Source organism: Pteropus medius, unplaced genomic scaffold, assembly GCF_902729225.1.
Source record: "Pteropus medius unplaced genomic scaffold, Ma_sr-lr_union100, whole genome shotgun sequence".
In the NCBI taxonomy this organism is placed as follows: Eukaryota; Metazoa; Chordata; class Mammalia; order Chiroptera; family Pteropodidae; genus Pteropus; species Pteropus medius.
Window position 1 is genome coordinate 29733 of NW_024341881.1, and position 20008 is coordinate 49740.

General features: G+C 33.2%; 1 protein-coding gene across 1 annotated transcript in view; it reads right to left on the reverse strand.

Moving 5' to 3' along the window:
• Positions 1-1723: 1723 nt before the first annotated feature.
• The window catches only part of LOC120594978 (lymphocyte antigen 75-like), a 44838-nt gene continuing 26553 nt past the window's right edge, over positions 1724-20008 (reverse strand). Inside the window, exons 12-16 of the mRNA XM_039853226.1 lie at positions 14731-14826; positions 14137-14190; positions 13463-13614; positions 9629-9729; positions 1724-2240 (exon numbers count right to left, since the gene is read on the reverse strand). Of these exons, the coding sequence (XP_039709160.1) occupies positions 2225-2240; positions 9629-9729; positions 13463-13614; positions 14137-14190; positions 14731-14826 (419 nt within the window). The 3' untranslated portion in view covers positions 1724-2224. The remainder of the gene's footprint in view (positions 2241-9628; positions 9730-13462; positions 13615-14136; positions 14191-14730; positions 14827-20008) is intronic.

The following is a 20008-nucleotide window of genomic DNA, read 5'->3' on the forward strand; positions in this document are numbered from 1 at the left end:
ATTCTGTTCCTAAACTGTCAGAATCAGTAAATATGAGAGAAAGCCCCATCTGTGGGAGGGAACTGGCATTGAATTGGAATTCATCGGGAATATAATATTTGGACAAAAACATGAAGTTGGTGTGAAAACTAGCAATGCGTAAAAATAGAGAAGAACATTTCTAATTGAGCTGACAGGTAGTGAAATTTCCTCCTGCAGAAGCATGTCTGAGTGAAGGGAACCTCGTTGGTGCATGTACTTTAAGAGTAGGGTATATCCTCAACAAGGGAATGAAAATTAATCCCTGAATATATTGAAAATAGCCTATTTATGTAGAAAGAACAGATATACACAAGGACAAAGAGAAAAGTGTCATATATTTGTGCTTGTGAACTTTCATGGGCATGGACTAAGAAAACGCATCTACAAAGGTACCTTAGCGGGTTGAGATTGGGGGAAAATCAAGTGCTAGAAGCACCTTGTTAGAGGATAAGATGAAAGAAGTAACAGACTCAGATCATCCAGACTTTGAAAGCTTTAGCATCTTCACTGGGAGTGTGGAGAGACACTTGTGGGTTTGAAAAGATGAGGGCCTGGCTCTGACTATATTTTAATGGTGTCATTTTGACTACTGAAGCAATATACAGAGTGAGGTCGAAAATAGAGACACTCAAAATAATTCAGGCTCGACATGATGGTGGCTTGGACCAGGGTAAACAGTGGAAATGATGAGTAATGATTGGATTCTGGCATATTTTGAAGTTAGTGTTAACAGGACTCTAACATAAAATGTGGCTGGAGAGAGAAGAAGAAAGTCAAGGGTCAAAAATGATTTTTGCCTTGAAAAACTGGAAATGTTGTGTTTCTATTAGTTAAGTTGAAAAACAATATACTTGTAGGGGATAGAGAAATAAGGGGTTTGTGTTTGGATGAACATGTTAATATGAATTTTTTTATTAAACATACAAATAGAGCTATGGAATAGGATCTCAGATGTCTAAGTCCTAAGTTAATGGTGCAGTTGGCCTGGAAAACATAAAATTTGGGCTTAAAACCAAGGGACTGATAATATCACGCAGGAAATACATGTGGATATAAAAAAAGGGAAGTCCAAGCACTGAGCCCTGTGACACGCAGATGGGAAGAGGTAAAGGGGAAGAGGTGAAACCAGCAAACAAGACTGAAATGAGTAGCAATGACATAGGGATAAAACCAGTAAAAGTATTGCCCTGGTGCCAAGTGAAGAACCGGTTTCCAAGATGAACGAGTGATCCACCTTGTCTAAGGTTGCTGCTAATTCAAGTAAGATGAGAATTTATTATAGGATTTCCAAATATAGGGTTTAGTTTCAGTGGGCTATTGGGGCAGAAATCCATCTTGTGATCGATTTTAAAGGAGATAGAAGGAGAGAAATAAGAAAGAGTATTACTGTGATGCAACCAGGTGTTAATTAGATGTATTTTTTTCCGAGAGTGATGAATTATACTCCTGAATCTGAGTATCTCATGCATTATTAATCCCGAATACAATCAGCTGTGGTTTCTTCTCACATCACATATTCTCCTTTTCCATATCTTGTCTTTGATGAAATTTTGTCCTTTGCTGTTATTATCTTCTATAGTTTCTACTTTGTTTTCTCTTTTCTTCTAATGCTCTTTCAATCCACTTACTTCTCTTTCTAGATGTTTCTGGGCTGTAATTCAAAAACTCCACTGGTTTTTTTGTTTGTTTGTTTGTTTGTTTTATTGAAATGATTTTGTTCCCATGTCTAAAATTCCCATTTGTGACTTTTTCAAATTTTCTGGCACCTCCACAATACCTGAACCTCAGAACTGACTTCTTTTTTTGCTGTGTCCATTTCTATCTCTTACCATTTTAGTAAATTTAGATATTTTTACTTTATAAACAAAATTCAAGAACACCATCATTTTCTGTCTTTATTACATTGGTGCACGATTTGAAATGTTGGACTGTGAATTCCAGACCCTAAGTGGCCCCGGTGGAGAGCATCTCCAGAAGTTTCCTATTTCTACTTTACATTCATAATTATATTTTACATTAATAGTTACACATTCATATTTTTTCTCATCATCCAAAGAAATCTGTCTACCTGATGGTTTCAAGAAGAGTCCCCATGCCCCACAGTTTGCTTCTTATGTCTCTATTTGTGTTTGAAGGCGAATACCTCTGAAGGATAGAGCAGTTCTGACAAACTTGAACCACAGTGATGCTGCTTGTTGTTCTTTTATATCAGAGTGTACCTGTTGAGATGAACAAGAAATTAGCTCCATATACAAAAGCCACTATTTTCCCAAGAACGATCCAGGTAATCTGATTACTTTTATTTGGATATCTTGTCTCTGGTCAATTAATTTCCTGTTTAGACTTAATCTCCTGACCATTTGGTTTGGTGACTTTCTCCTCAAACGTTTGGTGATTCTTGTTGTTCTATTTATGCTGATAATTGCAACTTTAAGTTTGAACAATGTTTTTCAGTCACCAAGTAGCAGTTCTATTAACTTATTATAATATAAGATAACATAAAAAGAAGCTTATCTCTGGGAACACTGAAATTGTGGGGGTAACCATGTAGTTGATCAAAGTATGTGAATATCTTGTATTCTGCTTTCTGGGATTTTCATAACTCTACAACCAAATGGTCATAACTGGTGAGACCCTACCTTCTATGCCACACTTAGCATAAAATTTGCCATGTCTATGTCAGAATACACATTCCAAAGTGCCTTTCTCTCAAAGCCATAATTACAAGGCAAACTGTATTGCTTTTAATATTTTCTAGGTTCAAAAAGAGGCCACATAGCCTAGATCATCACTGCCCCAAATTGAAGAGTTTTCTGGAGTTATTTAATTTCTTGCTCTGAAGATGGTTCTAAGCGTTCATCTGACTACTTTAATTATATGTTACCTTCAAGCCGATCTTAAATTTCTTCTTTCTGTTTGATTTGCTATATTTGTCATTTAACTGATTTCAGTTATAATTTAATTTTTAATTAATGTTTATCATTTCATTTATGATAAAATTAATTTCCTATGAATCCCATTGTATTTGTTTACCATAATTTTACAAAATATATTTTTTTCTGTATTCATATTATATTGTTTTCTGGTAGAAATTGGTAATTTGTAAAATTTTTTCCTACGGTTTCAGGAGAGATGACACGAGCAGTGAAGCAACTATATACACTAAATATGTTCAACTTGATCCAATAAAGAAATAATATTTTTAAATGGAAAAAGTATCTGTTGATTCACTTTTATTTTTATATTCAAATAGCCGAAAGTTACCACTGTTAAAACGTTCCGCCAGCATAGCTATGCCTTTTTTTTATAAAAACCATATAGAGATATTTGTGAAATTTTATACCTATGTTATATGTATAAATACATATATATTTATATTTATAAAAAGTGTATATTACACAAATATATATTGGAGACTCTATTGTAAAGTACAAATTACTACATGGAAAGTTATTGAGAAAGACAATTAGGGAAACACGGTTGTCTTGGCCAAGAATCAAAAGGAAATAAAAGACAAATGGAGCATTTAAACCATCGTATCACTCAAATAGACTAGGTTACCCTACAAGGACAAGTAATCCCAAAGTATCAGAGGCTTACATCAACAAAAGTTTGTTTCTGCAGCGAGAGAGATTTATTTCGTACTCTTGCCTTATATCCTCTTTCTTACCCAATATCATCGTCTCTTTTTGGACACAATTTTTACAGGGTAGCCTCTGTCTGAAACCCTGCTGGCCCTTGTGTCAGGAGAAAAGAGCTACAGAAAATCATGAATTGCCTCTTAGTATTTCATCTCAGAAGTGTCCAACTTGACATCAACAGGATGAAGCTCATAATCCCCTCATCTGAAACATCAACAGACCACAGCCATTGAAGTGAATTTAACTGTTGCAAATTCAGCTAGCCTGATTACACTTCATAGGCAAGTGGAATAAATAAAATATCGGGAGTATAAAACAATAGTGAAGAAAAAAATATTAGTCTGTGTATAAACATTTTAGAAAAAGATATATATATATGTATATATATACATATATATATATCTTTTGGTATTTATTTTATATATATATAAAATACCAACAAGGGCTAGACATTTCAAAAGCTGTAAAAAGACAATACCAGGAAGATATAGATAAGTTATCATTTCTCTTGAGAAGAGTCACATTTTTCTGGGTCTTCATATAAGTTACTTTAAATGTTAGATCCATTCTGATGTATGGATTCAATTATGATTATCTGAATAGTATTGATTGTTTTTTTAGGAGGCAATTCATCAAGCTGGACTGGCACTGCAGACTGTCTTGGTTGACAGCTCAAATCTCAGTTCTGTAATTTCTTTCCCACATAAAGACTATTTTGGTGTCTGCTACAAATTCTAGCAGACTTTATTATTTCTACTCTTTGGCTCTCTTCTTTTGGGATTTCACCATCATTTTGCAGTGGCTTAGGTTGTCTTAATCTCTACCTTCTGTTTTTTTAGATAGGAAAGATAGGAAGATTTGTATTAGCATTTTAGCCAAACTAAATGTCTTCAGACTAGAAGTGGTAACTCACGTTGTGAATTTGGTTCCTCAAAGTCTGAACTATTTTTCCCAAACTCTTTGCCTTCCTCTCATCACCAGAGTGGGCTGTGTGTGTGTATATGTGTGTATATGTATTTTGTCCAGAGTTTATAACTGTTATCATGAGATAATCCAGTAGGAGTTCACTTAATCATACCAGAAGCACAAGTCCAAATTCCTCTGGATTTAAATGTCTCTTTACTTATGTGACAGTGATCTTTAATTGTTATACTTCTGGGAACTTCATGATCTCTATAGTGTTTATTAAATTTTGAGGTGCCTCTCTGTTGCTAGCATTTTATTCTTTGTATGTACTTATGCATTTTATTCTTCTAGTAATTACATTGTTATCGAATTTCATTCCAGTATCTCTGAGAGGGAATCTTGGATTCCATCAACAAATATAATTTGGAACTGAAGAGAAAATAGAAAATAGAAAATGAAGCTACAGAAAAACATGGTCTTATTTAGTGAATGTATGTTTCTTATCCAGTTCAGAGATTTTCAGGGAGCAAAGCTAAATTTTTATATATTGTCTTAGGAGAAACCAGAAACACACAATGGTTGAAATTAAGGGAGGAGACTAATAAAATGTAGGGAAGAACAACATTATTAAATATGATCGCATATTTTATCCATAACTTTATACTCATTAATTACTGGTAAACAAATTTTTCTAATTAATAAATATGGAAAACACATTTGGACAGTCTCCTTTTCCCATGCTGCCTTCTAAACTGGCCTCAAAGAAATACAGGTCTGGCTCTGGCTCCAACATTTATATATAAGGGCACCATCTTCCCCTAAAATTAGTACTGAAGTTAGTACTAATTCTGTAGACCAGACTTACAAGTCCATTATGTTTCACACCTAACCTACACTCTCGAATGTAAGCCCCTTAGAAAACTATCATTTTGACCCATAGGTCCCTGACATCTCTGTGACTCTTTCGATTCTAAATTCACCCATGTTTAGCATCTCCCTGATGTTGTCCCTTATATTGATATCTGGTGGAGTTTCTTCTTTTATGGGGGGAGGGGTGCAGTATGACCTAAGCTCGCTCTAACAAGTAATTTCCATGGCTTCTTATGTACACATTTAAAACTTTAAGCATTTTTTTAATGCATGTATTGAGATATATAAAAAATAGTTTGGGAGATAATAATAGGTATTCCTCATCACAACATATTAAGTAGCTTCTGTGTTATGTATTTTTCTCCATTCTCAATGGTAAGAGATACACATGTATGAATGAGGCACTCCAACTTTCAAAGAAAAAGGGCATTTTAGTCTCTTCATTCCTTGAGAAATTATAAAGCTTTCATTTGTTTCCAAATATCAGAGCTTTTAAGGGCTATCTTCACCAAATTTGACAATTTCATTTAAAATTTCTTCAATTCCCCCCTGCCCCGCCCAAATAGCTCATAGATATGTGCAAAATAATACATTGGGGGAAGAGGCTGGACTTCTTGTCCAATAAGAAAAGGAATAGTCACTGCAACTTGATTTTAATAAGGGAAAAGCATTCCTAGTAAAAAAAAAAAAATTACTCTCATTTATTGTCCATACATGAGATGCATTGAATTTGTCAAAGTCTTTTTGAGTGAAAATATCTTTGATATATATGATTAAATTGGTTAAGTCAGATTATAATTTTGATGTCTGGCTAAAACAAATTTATTCAAACAATAAAGATTTAATTGGTAAAAGAAGAAAGTTTAAGAGCACTGATCTGGGAAATCTGACATTATTAAATATTTGGGAAAGAAAATATGAAAACATCGTATATTGTAAGAACTTAATATCATTAGGCTTTGTTTTAAGACTCATTGGGCATTATATTACGTATTTCTCAGAGCGGCTCTTATTGGTGGCTATCATTATCATAGTCATATCACAAGCGATGGAATGGAAGCATAAAGTTTTTAAATGAAAATAAATGAGATGTAGTGAATACGTATGTGGCAGGAAGTGCTTTTCAAGTGCTTTTCAAATGTTCCTCGGGTAATCCATGAATAAGATACTATTTCTATCATATTTTACAGAAGAGCAAACTAAGCCAGAACTGTTATGGAAACTGAGTCACAGGGCTGATAGCGTGCATTCAGAAGTTACACTCAAGTGACCTCATTTTCTTGCCAAGTTTTTCAACTTTATATCATACTGCTGACTTTCCTTTTGTACATTGATCAAGGATCCTGGTGAAAGTAGCTATATGGTGATATTTACCTCTATACAAAATTACCTCACGATATTTTTGGCAAAGAGAAATCAAAAACCTAGATGGAAACTTAAGAAAATACCAAAAGAAATTTATTTCCCAATACTATCTCTTTACAAACAAATGCATATACCTCATGAAGCAAAATGAGAAAACTGTTTTTATGGCAGTTAATAACCCATTGACAATGGGTTATTAGTCAATGAATCTACATTTCCTCCTTTTCACCATTAAGAAAAGAGTAGACTTTGCAGACAATGAATGATAAGTTTGGCCATGTGACCTGTTTTGAGAGTATAACAAGGTTGGGAAAGTGACAGTTTATAAATTCTGAGCCCACGCATAAAGAAACACAGTTCTGCTTGCCCCTCTCACAGCTGCTAATCTCCCTAATGAGAAAGTCATGTACTAGGTAGCGCACTATTCAGAGAATTAAATATACAAAAAGGGATCTGAACTGAATCGGTAGTCTGGAGCCCAGTCCATACGTGCCCAACCTATATCAACTGAAAGCCAGCCAAACCACAACTGGGTAAATGAGAAACGAATGCTTATTTTTAAATGACGATGCAATCTTGGGGTGTTTGTAACACAACTGTAGCAATTACCTACAGCAACTATTTACATGATATATTAAATTAATTTTGAATGTTCATACACTTTCTTTATATGACTAAAAGAAATACACAGAATATAAAACTGCATTTACAGAGATAGGTGTATATAAAATATTAATTTATTTTAAAACAATGTAAGATTTCTCCCTCTTGCAATTGAACTACAGTAAAAAATACATCTGAAAAGGGCCAAACGACGAAGGTTCATCTCAAGTTCTGTCAATGATTGCTTTGTGTTTGATTTACACAAATGTATTTACCCTTTTAATTTTTTTTATTATTTAACATTTTATTTTTTCCCATTAATTATGTTCCTAATAGTAGTAATTAAAAGGGTGTCAAGTGGGGAGATAGAGAATTCAATAAAACAGGATACTTTCCAAAATATCTGAAATCTAGTAGAGGAAAAAAACAGACATGTAAAAAATATCAAAGAACACTAAGTATACTTCATGAAAATGCCAGTCTCTACCAAAAAGAGAATCTAATCATCGATAATACTGCACTAACATTGATTCAGAAGGTACATTTTGGTTCCCTTTTCTGAGCAAGTGGGGCAGGTGCAAGTGGCTTTTATATAGGGACCTTGGAATTGCGGCATAATAACCTTGAGTGTCAATTAACAAGTCATTAAAAATTACTTTCAGCTTCAAATCTGTCCTCTATTCTGAGACAAAGGAGGTAGGTCCTACACCCTTTTCTGAGACAAAGGAGGTAGGTCCTACACCCTTTTCTACCTTGTCAACTCACATGATGTTAAGTTTTGTCAGGAAAAGGCACTGGAGACACACTGCCAGAGAACGGGCTCTTGTTTCTGGTTTCATGCTGTTTTCTTTCCTTTGGCTACTGTGGTGTGGTTGCCAGCTCTGCACACACAGGAAGTCCTGTGGCATTCACCCTCCAGCAAGTTTCTGTGACCAGTGTCAGTCTTAGCTCCCCCTCCTCTAGCCTCTGCCTGCTGTCACGGTGGCAGGGAGATCTTCTTGTTTGTCAGTCACAGCCTGAGATCCATCCTCAGCTATTTCAGTCTGCAGACTGTGGAACTGCTCTATACCAGGGCAATCCAGTGAACACGTTCTCCATAAAGTCATCTGCAGCCACACTGCCTGCAAAGTAGTCTAGAACCCATCCTTAAGGAACAGGCCTGGCTCCCAGTGAGTCTATCTTTTGCTAATCTTCTTTAACCGTACAGTATTCCTTATAATTTTCTTTTATTCCTTCTTTGTAGGCTGTCACCAACAAGTGGTTGTCTTTAAATCAAAGTTCCCCTGGTTTTTGTCTCCTGACTCAATCTGTCTTATGTACCTCGCTCCCCTGAGTTGTCGAATCCTCATTTTCAACGTTCAAGGGTAAGATAAATCAATTAATTTGAAGATATGAGTGAAATTATTCACATCATGGAGACTTAGAAATAACAATTCTTCTATTATCTTTGTAATTTTGACATGATTTATTTGCATTGAAAACAAAAGTTTAAAAATGTAATATATGTACCCAGAGACATAGTTTTAAAAATTAATATAGATTCTGAAATAATTACACACCACCAAACGTAAAGCTTCAGATAAAATATAGATTTTAGGCGCATATGATGCATCGCTATAGATTTATGCTCAGTAACAAATGTACCACTCTAGTCAGTGATGTTGATAAAAAGGGAGGCTCTGCATGTGTGGGGCAGAAGACATGGGAAGTCTCAGTACCGTCCTCTTAATATTGTTGTGAATCTAAAACTGGTCTCAAAAAAAGGTCTTAAAAATAATCCTAGAAAAATAATTGTATGCTTTTTGAAGATGTTAAAAATGTGCTCTTTATAAATGGTGAGATTATCATCATACCAAAATTAAGTAAGTGAAAGTGCCTGGTGCTTACAGATATATCTGTTTATGTTGAAACAGGATTCAGAATCAAGCTTGTGGCTGAACAATCTCACATATGCACAATTCCTGTTCTGCTCTGAAGTTACTGAGAACCTGAAATACAGAGAATCTTATGTCATTAATTTAGTAATATATATCTTAATATTTCGATGAATAAACAATTCATTTAGCCCCAATTTAGATGCATATTTAGATGAATATTTACATATCTAAATCTGAATATTTCTCATATAATTTTTCTATGAAAATAAACGTCTTCATATTGCTTTTTATTTCCAAGATTAATTTTTTCAAGGCATAAAATATTTGAATTTTCAGGAAACTTACCATTTGGAAAAGAAAGATGACTTATTTCGCCACACCCTCACATTATTGTTTCTGTGGGAGAGTCCAATCCATGAAAAGTCATTGAAAATCTTCAAAAAATTCTATGAAAAAAAAATTTATGAGAAGTCACGTAAAAGCTTGTACATTAATTTGAATTTGTAAAAACAAACTTAATTCTTTCTACTTTATAGTCTTTTAATTTACAATATATTGTTACACACTGGACACATTAAGAACATCTATTAATTAATATGACTAAGTGAAGAGGACAAATTGACAACAATAACAATGCCAGAGCTCTGAAAATTGAGCAGACTAATAAACTGTGGAATATTCGTTATTAAAACAGGTTTTAGAAATTCAGGTGAGAATGGAGCCAATATGTAGTCTTCTTGCCTACTCCTCCTATATCACACCCCATCCCCATCTCATCTCAGGAGTAAGAAAAATGACAGTTTTTACAATTTAGAAAAGGTGCACATATCATTGGTGTTGTTGCTACAGGGACAGACTTGATTCACGGTGGGGATGGGGTAGTAAATTGTCCACTACTTTTTCAGCTCAAAGTACTCTACTTGCTAGGTAATAAATGAGAAAAAGGTGCTTTTTCCAGTCCGAGGTTGTTAGAACTTGGAACATGAGGAACAGTATGGTGGGGTGGTAAGCTCCCTAGAATAACTTTTTACTTCATCTATCCCAGACTAGATGCCGGAGAGGCTAGTAAACCACAAACACCAATGGGTACAGACAAAAGTCACAAGAAAAGTCTTTTCTTTCCAAAGGACCATGAAAGGAGCAAGATAAAATGACAGAAAACTTTGAGACACTAACTGGCTTATTCCAACCCAAAACCATGAAAAATTCCAGCAAAAATACCACTCGAGAATGAACAGGAAATCAAGACATTCTCAGATGAAAAACTGAGAAAATGTGTCACCACCAGGCAATCTTTAAAAGAATTGTCTAAGCAGAAAACAAATGCCAAACGAGGGACTCTTGGGTTATCAGGAAGGAAAAGAAAACAGAGAAAGAGTAAAAATATATCAGATTTATAAGTTTTCCTTCTTTTCTGTTTTCAAAATTATTTAATAGTCAAGGCAAAATTATAAATTGAAGTAAATTTTAATATTCTCCCATGTGATTCTCAATGTACGTAGTTAAAACATTTAAGACTATTATATTATGAATAGACACAGTAAAGGAACATAAGGGAAGTAAGGTTTCTACATTTTACTCAAACTCCTTTAGGCTATGTATGTAGACTGTGATGTATACATAGTAGTCTCCCTTAATCCTTGGTTTCATTTCCCCTGTTCAGATACCCACGGTCAACCCAGATCTGAAAGTATTAAATAGGAAATGCCAAAATGAGAAAGTTCATAAATTTTAATTGAGTGAAGTTCTGAGTAGCATGGTGAAATCTCACACTGTCCCACTCCTTTCTGCCCAGGATCTGAATCATCCCTTGGTCCAACAAAACACACTGTACATGCTCCCCACCTATTAGTGTTAGTCACTTAGTACTTGGTTATCAGATCCACTGCTGCAGTGTCTCAGAGCTTGTATTCAAGTAAGTCTTATTATACTTAATAAGGAAACCAAAGCTCAAGGCTAATGATTCTGGTAATTTGAATATGCCAAAGAGAAACTGTGAAGGGTTTCTTTAAGAGAAAAACGTGAAAAATCTTGATTTAATAAAGAAAGGGAAAAAAATCTCATGCAGAGTTTGCTAAAATCTACAGTAAGAAATAACCCTCTATCTGTGAAATTGTGAAGGAAAAAGAAATGTGTGTTAATTTTGCTACTGCACCTCAAACTGCATAGGTATAGTACACTAAGATATTTTCAGACAGAGATGAGAGAGACCACATTTATATAACTTTTATGACAATATATCTTGTAATTTTATTAGTAGTTATTAATTTTATTAGTGGCTATATTATTAGTAGTTATTCCTGTTAAACTCTTACTGTGACTAACTTGTAAATTAAACTTTATCATAGGTATGTATGTATAAGAAAGAGCATTATGTATATGAACTTCAGTACTATCCGTGATTTGAAGCATCCACCGGGGTCTTAGAACAACATATCCCCTAATATAAGATGGGAATACTGTGTGTGTATATAATATTATATACACATAACATTTTATATGTTTTCATCTTTATAAAGATATATATAAAATATATTATCTCTATATTAAACAGACGAGAGCATATATATGTAGAATTATATATGTAAATATACTTACTCATGAAAAATAATCTTCACAATAAATTATGACCCAGCTATTACATAACAATGTAGAAAAATATCAACTTCACTTCTGCCGCACAGAGTCACAAGCACAGAGCCACAAAAACATAAATTCTCAATCGATTATAGACTTAAATGTAAAGGCTAATAAATAAAGAAAAAAGATACAACCTGGACAGTAATGTAGGAGATTATCTTCACGAACGTGGACTGATTTCTGAAATAAGTTCGAATGATCACTAACACCCAAAATGATAAGTTGGACTATGCTAACATTTAATAAATTCTGGTCATTAAAAATCTCCAAGAAGAGAGTGAAAATGAAATCATGGAGTCAGAAAAGCTGTTTATATATGATAAATTTAATAAAGAGCTCATATTTGAAAGATAAAAAGAACTGCTATGAAGAAAAATGACAGAACATATAGGAGAAATGGGCAAGAGACAAAAACAGGCACTTCTCTTTCTCTCGGAAGACAATGTTATAGTGATTAGTAGCCAAAAAGATGTGTTCAATCTAATAGTAATCAGGAAAATGCCTATTTATGTCATAATGATACTTTTTTGCAATGATAAGAAATTATAACATTAAAATTCTTGATAGTGCTGTTTTAGATCAAAGGACTACATGGTAAAATATGTATTTACACAGTAAACCAAAGAAAAGTAGTGATAATTAAATAAATTGAACATAAACATATATTTATGACCTTGCAATTTTATTTGTCACATACAGAACAATATATTATAATTCTATATATAGGATTATGACAATATAATTATATTTATATATTATTAATATGTCATTATAAATATAACATTTATATTCCATGTTTTCTACATGGCATTTGTATATAATATATAAATTATAAATACAGAATTGAAGAAAATGTACATGAGGGTTTTATAAAATAATTATTCATAATACCCACACATTAATAAAACAACTATATTCTGAGTAGGATAGATTAAAGATGTCATGTATATATAATTATAGCACTGAAAATTAACAAAGTACAGATAACTGCGCTAGCATAGAATAATTGCAAAAATGTCATATGGGAATAAAAGGAGACACACATAAAATGCATACTGAATGATCCTCATTATATAAAGTTGAAATGAAGCCAAGATAATTCTAATATTGAAAATCACAATAATGGTTATGTAAGGAGGGAGAACTTCTAAGAAGATACACAGGAGAAGGGCTACTGCAAACTGGAAACTTCTGTTTCATGATCTGATTTATAATTACATGGGTCTTTCCAGTTTGTAATCAATCTGCACAAAGATGATACGATTAGTTTCCTTGATATATTGTAAAAATAAACAGCAAAATTTATTTGTGAGAAATGCAATTTTGGAAACATGGTTGTCTATGAAATCTAAGAACTGGAAACTATCATACGTTCATTCATGGCATAAAATAGAAATAAAAAATTACAGTGTCAAACAATGGTATATTAACAGACTTTCAGATAAACTACAGATGTATACAAAAATATGAATATATTCTACAATGTCCATAGACCAAAAAAATCTTTTAATAAAATGTTGCAAACATTTAGAATCTTACCATTTCCTCTTCATTATCTATATAAAGCAGGTTCGAGTTCTTAGAAGCACAGGCCGTCAGACTCTCATTCCATGTTTTACTTTTGGTACTAAAGTAATAGCAATTGTTGGAATATGTAAACCACTCCTTTGGACAACGACCACAATGATATGCTGAAGAAATTATCAAAAAACAATTTGAATTTTAAAAAGTAGAAGTTAATTTACATTTGCCTAAGTATAAACATATATGTGCATAATGTATCTATGCACCTTCAATGACTGCTACATATGAAACAAAACACAGTCACACACACTCACAGAGAAGAGTCAACCTCTCAGCCCCTAATTTATGTGCCCTTAACAAGAAAACACACAAGCAACGATATCCACTCTAACACATGTCCTGATTATCAATGAACAAAGCCACCTTTTTAGAAGAGTAAATGATTCGTTTCATAGAATAGCAGGAGGAAATTCCAGCCAAATGGCAACAATGGGTATGATGGTTTGAAATGAATATTTCTTCATATTGTTGCATAAGAAGGAACATTTTCCTATACTTATTATTTATGAATATCTATTACCCACTATTATAACTTGTTTTAAAAAAAAAACTATTACTATTTTCATCTACCCTGAATTGGAGGCAAAGTATAAACTACTAATATCAGAAGTTTGAAAACCATTCTGTACCTTTCTGGATTCCTGTTACCGAGGAGGAATTATTCTGCTCTGGGTTTAAGGTAGCTAAAAAAATACACAAAGTAATTATTATTAAAAAAAATAATATTTTCAACAATCTAAATGAATCATAACACTTTTTGTTTCTTACTCTGAAATTTGACATATTTAGGATGAGAATAATCAGGGATAAAGCTGACTATACTAAGAAAAATTAATAAAATAATAAGAGTTTGGGGAAAATTATTTCAAAATCCTAAAGGATGAAACTTCACCATCCCTTACAAATTAGATTTAACCAATCTCAAGAATGAATATTTATTTCCCAATAAGGTCTTTTAGCCTCCCAAAGCATGTCTCAAGTTATAACATCAGATTATATATATGTATATATGTATATATATGCATATATTTATAAAAAACTTTCTACAAACATTCTGATATTTATACCTTGGACTTATTCAGAAAAACATTTCATTTTTTGTCTAAATGCATACAGTAAAATGAGAGTTCTATGCCTGAATATTATAAAGTGTTTGGAAGCACTGATGATGTGCCTCTAAACAAAGAAAAAGTTCTCTTATAATCTTTCAAAAATTTACTTACAGGTAATAACAGCTATTATTACCACAGTGGACATCAAGACAAGGCAGATGACCCCCAGGACCCTAGCAATGAGCTTCTCTGGAGGTGATGGTAAAGCTGCAGGGAGAGAAATAGGAACACTGAGAAACGACAGATAGAGACAAATGCTTAGACAGTTGACACACAGAGATCCCACATACACAGGGAATCATATACATAAGCTTGGACCCCAAATCATATCTACCATTGTAATCATCCTCTCAGAAACACCACTGCATTTTCAGGATATATGATGCCCCATGAGTTCTTGGTCAGAGACTACACCTTACAATGATACCTGAATAAAATTAGTCTTGAGAATTCATGTTACAATATTGTATTCCAATTTCGAGTTCTGATCCTCACAAATGAAAAAATGTGAGTCTATCTCCTATTCTCTCCTCACATCTCTGCAACCCAACTACACATCCTGGAACAGATATACTGTGTGTCTGTTAAATGTTTTACCTTTGCAGTGGTATTTCTCATCATTCCCTTGAAGATCCTGAGAAACATCCTGAAGATTTAATTCTGCGTAGGTGATCTCCTGCTCACTTACTGAGATGGAGCTTTTCGTGCCCTTAGGTTTTAGTTGCTGTCCCTTTGAATACTTGGCCACATTCAGTTCTGCATAGGCTATGCCTTGGTTACTCATCTCTGCAGCTGAGTGGTGTCCGGGACTCTGCTGTGAGGTAGCGTACTTAAGAATAAATGGTATATGCACTAACCAAGATGCCTAGCAGAGTAAAACTGGGTGGAGTAAAGGGTGACTATTGGGCTCATTTCCCAGTTGAAAAAACTAAAGGTCATGTTAGAGCTTTAAGCAATTGTCTCATGATTAAATACATTTTTTTAAAGATATTTTACATTGACAATATATTATTAGTTGAAGCACTGAAAAGCAATAAATTAATGAGGAATAAAGAAGTTCACAAACAAGAATATCCTCAATATAAATCAGACTCTACAGAAATGTTTTAACACCACTAGCATGTCTGTATTAAAAATTCAAATTCTATATTTGAAAAAAGGGATCATAATATTTATGATAGTTCTGAAATCCAATAATGGTTAAAGACTGAGTGCTCAAAGATGAAGGATTAGCAATGTTGGCACATATGGTCATTTCCTGCACTAAATTAAATTTATTTGGTGACTTATAGTTATTTAGTAAAGAGAATGAGTTGTTATCAAATGATCTTTTATTTTGAGTGATTGTGAAGTTATGAGAAATTATTACAACTTTAAAGAAATATTTTATATGTTGAAAAACACTACAGACACACGAAGTCAAAACCTAAACAATACTGACGTACAAACCACAACAAAATTGTTAAGATTTTCAGTAACACAAGAAACTGGAGTTTGATTTAAAGGAAAAGATATAAAGCTATGTAATAATAAATGAATGCGTACATCATTTATAGAAGAACACTGTTGCTTCACACTTCCAAAATGCACCTCTGGATGTCAAGTCAGTGAGCTTAGCTTTGGTTTTGTGAGCAATGGTCATGACGAACAATGTAATTTAATAATTCAGTCAATGGGCTCTGCGGTCTCTGAGTTCTAGAATAAATTCAACTTTGAAATTTATAATATATGACCTTTAATAGTCCCTTGGTGTCTGGCTACCTAATTTACTAATGACAAGTGGAAATAAAAATATGTAGATATAATGCATGTAAGACAATTAATATATAATACGGCTTTTATAAATCCTCAATAATGATTTATGCTGATTATTATTCTAACAAATTATCGTTATTATTTCTAATTCATATCAGTTAGACCCAGTACAGAATGCTTTAGACAAGAGTCTCTTTCTAAATGTGGTATCTTTTCTTCCAATATTTTGTTTAATCTTTTAAAAAATCTTTTGATGGTTTATGATTAAGCTAAAATTAACATTTCATGGGAGCTAACTCATCCTGATTTTTATTAACAGCCAATGGCTTTTACTTAATCTAATTAAGCGTATGAGTAATTAAAGTTTTCACAATTCAAATAATTCATTTTAAGAATCTATCTTTAAAATCTAGGCTAAATATAAACTTACTTATAATTATGTTTGTATTGATTAAAAATCTAAAAGTAACTGTTCCTCGTTGTGATTCTTATGAGATTTTGCTTTAAATTGTTTGGTTTACACACCCAATTATGCATATGTGAATGCACTTGAGTAATTCCCCACAGGCAAGAATTTAAAGAGTTTAAGAAATCCTCCAATATTGTCATATTTTATTTGTATTTTTTTACCCAGAATTATCTGAATAAACATACCAATGTTCTCTTTGATTCAATAGTATATGAATTGTACCTAGGTTGCATCACATCCAGCATTGGTAATCTCCCACTACAGGAGATGGGCTAATAGACAGGAGAGCAGAGACACATACCTTCTGTGGGCCAGAAAGACATGCATCCTTTAGTGGGAGACCAGGTTACTCTTGTAAACAAACTATATCTGTGGTCTTCACAGGCTGCACCGTGAAGGCTCAGAGTGAAGCAAGAGTGGAAAAAGTAGATTTCGTATTGATGTGTCACTTAAAGTTTGAACAGGAAATTCTTACACTCGAGCTATCTTGAAGACAGTTTATCTTATCACACACCTTCAGAATATAGGATACACTGGCTGGTGGTGTGTTGTTTAGATTATCCACTGGCACATGCCTCTGAGAAATGGTTGTCTTATTCTAAAAGATATCAGGGGACAAAAGACTTGACCACCCATGCTATTTACTTGCTTCTATTACAATCACAAACTCTGAAAACTTAAGCCTTGGCGAGAGCATCTTAGATGTTTAAATTCTACTCTTAGGCAGTATTGCTAAATCCTTGAATTACATACTTCTTTTCCTGTTATCCTCTTTATGCCATTTCTATGTTAATGAAAAAAATCTAAAATCACAATTATATACCAATAGGTTTTTAATGATATTTGTCACTAATATTTTGAAGAATTCCAACATTTTCAACTTTATGGTAATTTCAACTTTCACAATGATCAGCAATTTCCAAATTTATTTTCTCAATATCTCTGCCCTAGTTCTCAAAAATTTTTTATTCATCTTATGATTCTGAAATAAGTTTTTAGATTTTGCCTGACAAAAATAATGTCTCTTGAAGCATAGTATTTGAAGCGGTATTGAACTATATTACCATGGCAGAGATTGAAATATTACATAACAGTTCTATTTTGTGTTGATTCTTCTTAGAATGACAACTAATTATTGTATTTTAATAGGAATATTTGTTGTAAATGACAAAAGCCCAAGCAACAAAAGAAACAAAACTTTATAATGCGATTGTTTGATTTACATATTGTGAAATGATTTACTACCATAGCTTCAGCTAGCATCGTCATCTCATATACTGTAAAAAGAAGAGAAAACAGAAAAGAATAAAAGAAAAATTTTTTCTTATAAGGAGAATTTACTCTCTTAACTTACTATAGAGTAGTTCCCCCTTATCCACATTTTGCTTTCCATGATTTCAGTTAAAAAGAGTCAACTTCAGTACCTAAGTATAAAATTTTAAATTCTAGAAATAAACAATTCATAAATTTTAAAATGTGCTCCATTCTGAGTAGTTTGATACAATATTTCCTTGCCCCACTCAGTTTGACCCAGGACTCGAATCATCCCTTTATCCAGTGTATCCAAAAGGTGGATGCTTTTTGCCTCATAGTAGTCACATAGTAGCCGTTTTGGGTATCAGATAGACTGTTTTGGTATCACAGTGCTTGTGTTCAAGGTACCCTTATTTTACAAAAGTTATGGAACAAGATCATCAGATGGAATGCAGCTTTAAAGTCACCCATAACGATTAGCAAAGGGTTTCAACTTCTGTATAAATACTCTGAGTTAAAAAGAAAGACAGCAATTTTTGATGCTCTTCAGAAATTATGTGGCGAAAATACCAGCAACTATAAAAGATCCTTAACCACTGACATTGTCTACCTCTGACATCCAACCATTGATATCACCATGGCTTGATGATCCAGCATCATCTTAAGCAGATGATCCCCCTTCTGACATACGGACAGAAAGTCACTGGTAGCCTTATGCTATGTCCCAGTACCTATGTCATGCACCTCACTTCATGTCATCATGTAGGCATTTCATCATCTCACAGTATCACAAGAACAGGAGGGTGAGTGCACTATAATAAGATATTTTGAGAAAGAGAACATAGTCACAAAACTTTTATTACAGTATATCGTTATAATTGTTCTATTTTTTCTTAGTTATTGTTAATCTCTTACTATGCCAAAGTTATAACAAACTTTATCATAGGTATGTATGTATAGGGAAAATAGTATATATAGTGTTCAGCATTATTGGTTTTAGGCATGCACTGGGGTATTGTAATGTATCTTCGGCAGATACCGGGGGAGCTGCTGCATATCATATAGCAGTGTTAGCTACAGCCATTACATTACCTCCCTAGTACTAATTTATCTTATAGCTGGACTTTATACCTTTTGGCCACCTTCCTGAAATTCCCCATCCCCTATCCCCACACCTTAGTGACCACAGTCTGACATCATTTTCTATGTATTTAATTTGTTATTGTTGTTTTAGATTCTACTTATGCAGTCATATAGTATTTGATGACTACAGCTTTAGAGTCTAGCTTGAAATAAGGAAGTGTGATACATCTTGCTTTGTCGGTTCTCTCAGATTTTTGGGATATCGAAGGCCTCTGATGGTTCCATATAATTTTAGTAGTTTTTTTAATCTCTCTAAAATATGCCATTGGAATCTTGATAGAGATTGCCTCGAATCTATAGATGGGTTTGCATAGTATTGGAAACTTAACAATATTAATTCTTTCAACACGTGAACATAGAATACCTTTCCATTTAATTATGTGTTTAATTTCTTTCATTAATATCATGTACTTTTCAGTATAAAAATTTTTCACCACCTCAGTTAAATTTATTCTTAAGTATTTCTATTGTTCTTGATTCTCTTGTAAATGGAATCAATTTCTTCTTCTTTTTTGGAAGTTTTGTTGTTAGTGTATAGAAATGCTACTGATTTGGTAGTTAATTTTGTATCTTGCAATGTTTCTGAATTCATTCATGAGAGCTTACTTTTGGTGGCGCCATGAAGATTTTCTAAATGTAAAATCATATCAGCTGCAATTAAAGACAATTTTACTTTTCTCTTGCCAATTCTGATCATTTTATTTCTTTTTCCTGCCTCATTGCTGTAGCTAGGAATTCCGATACTATGTGAAATAGAAGTGGTGAGAG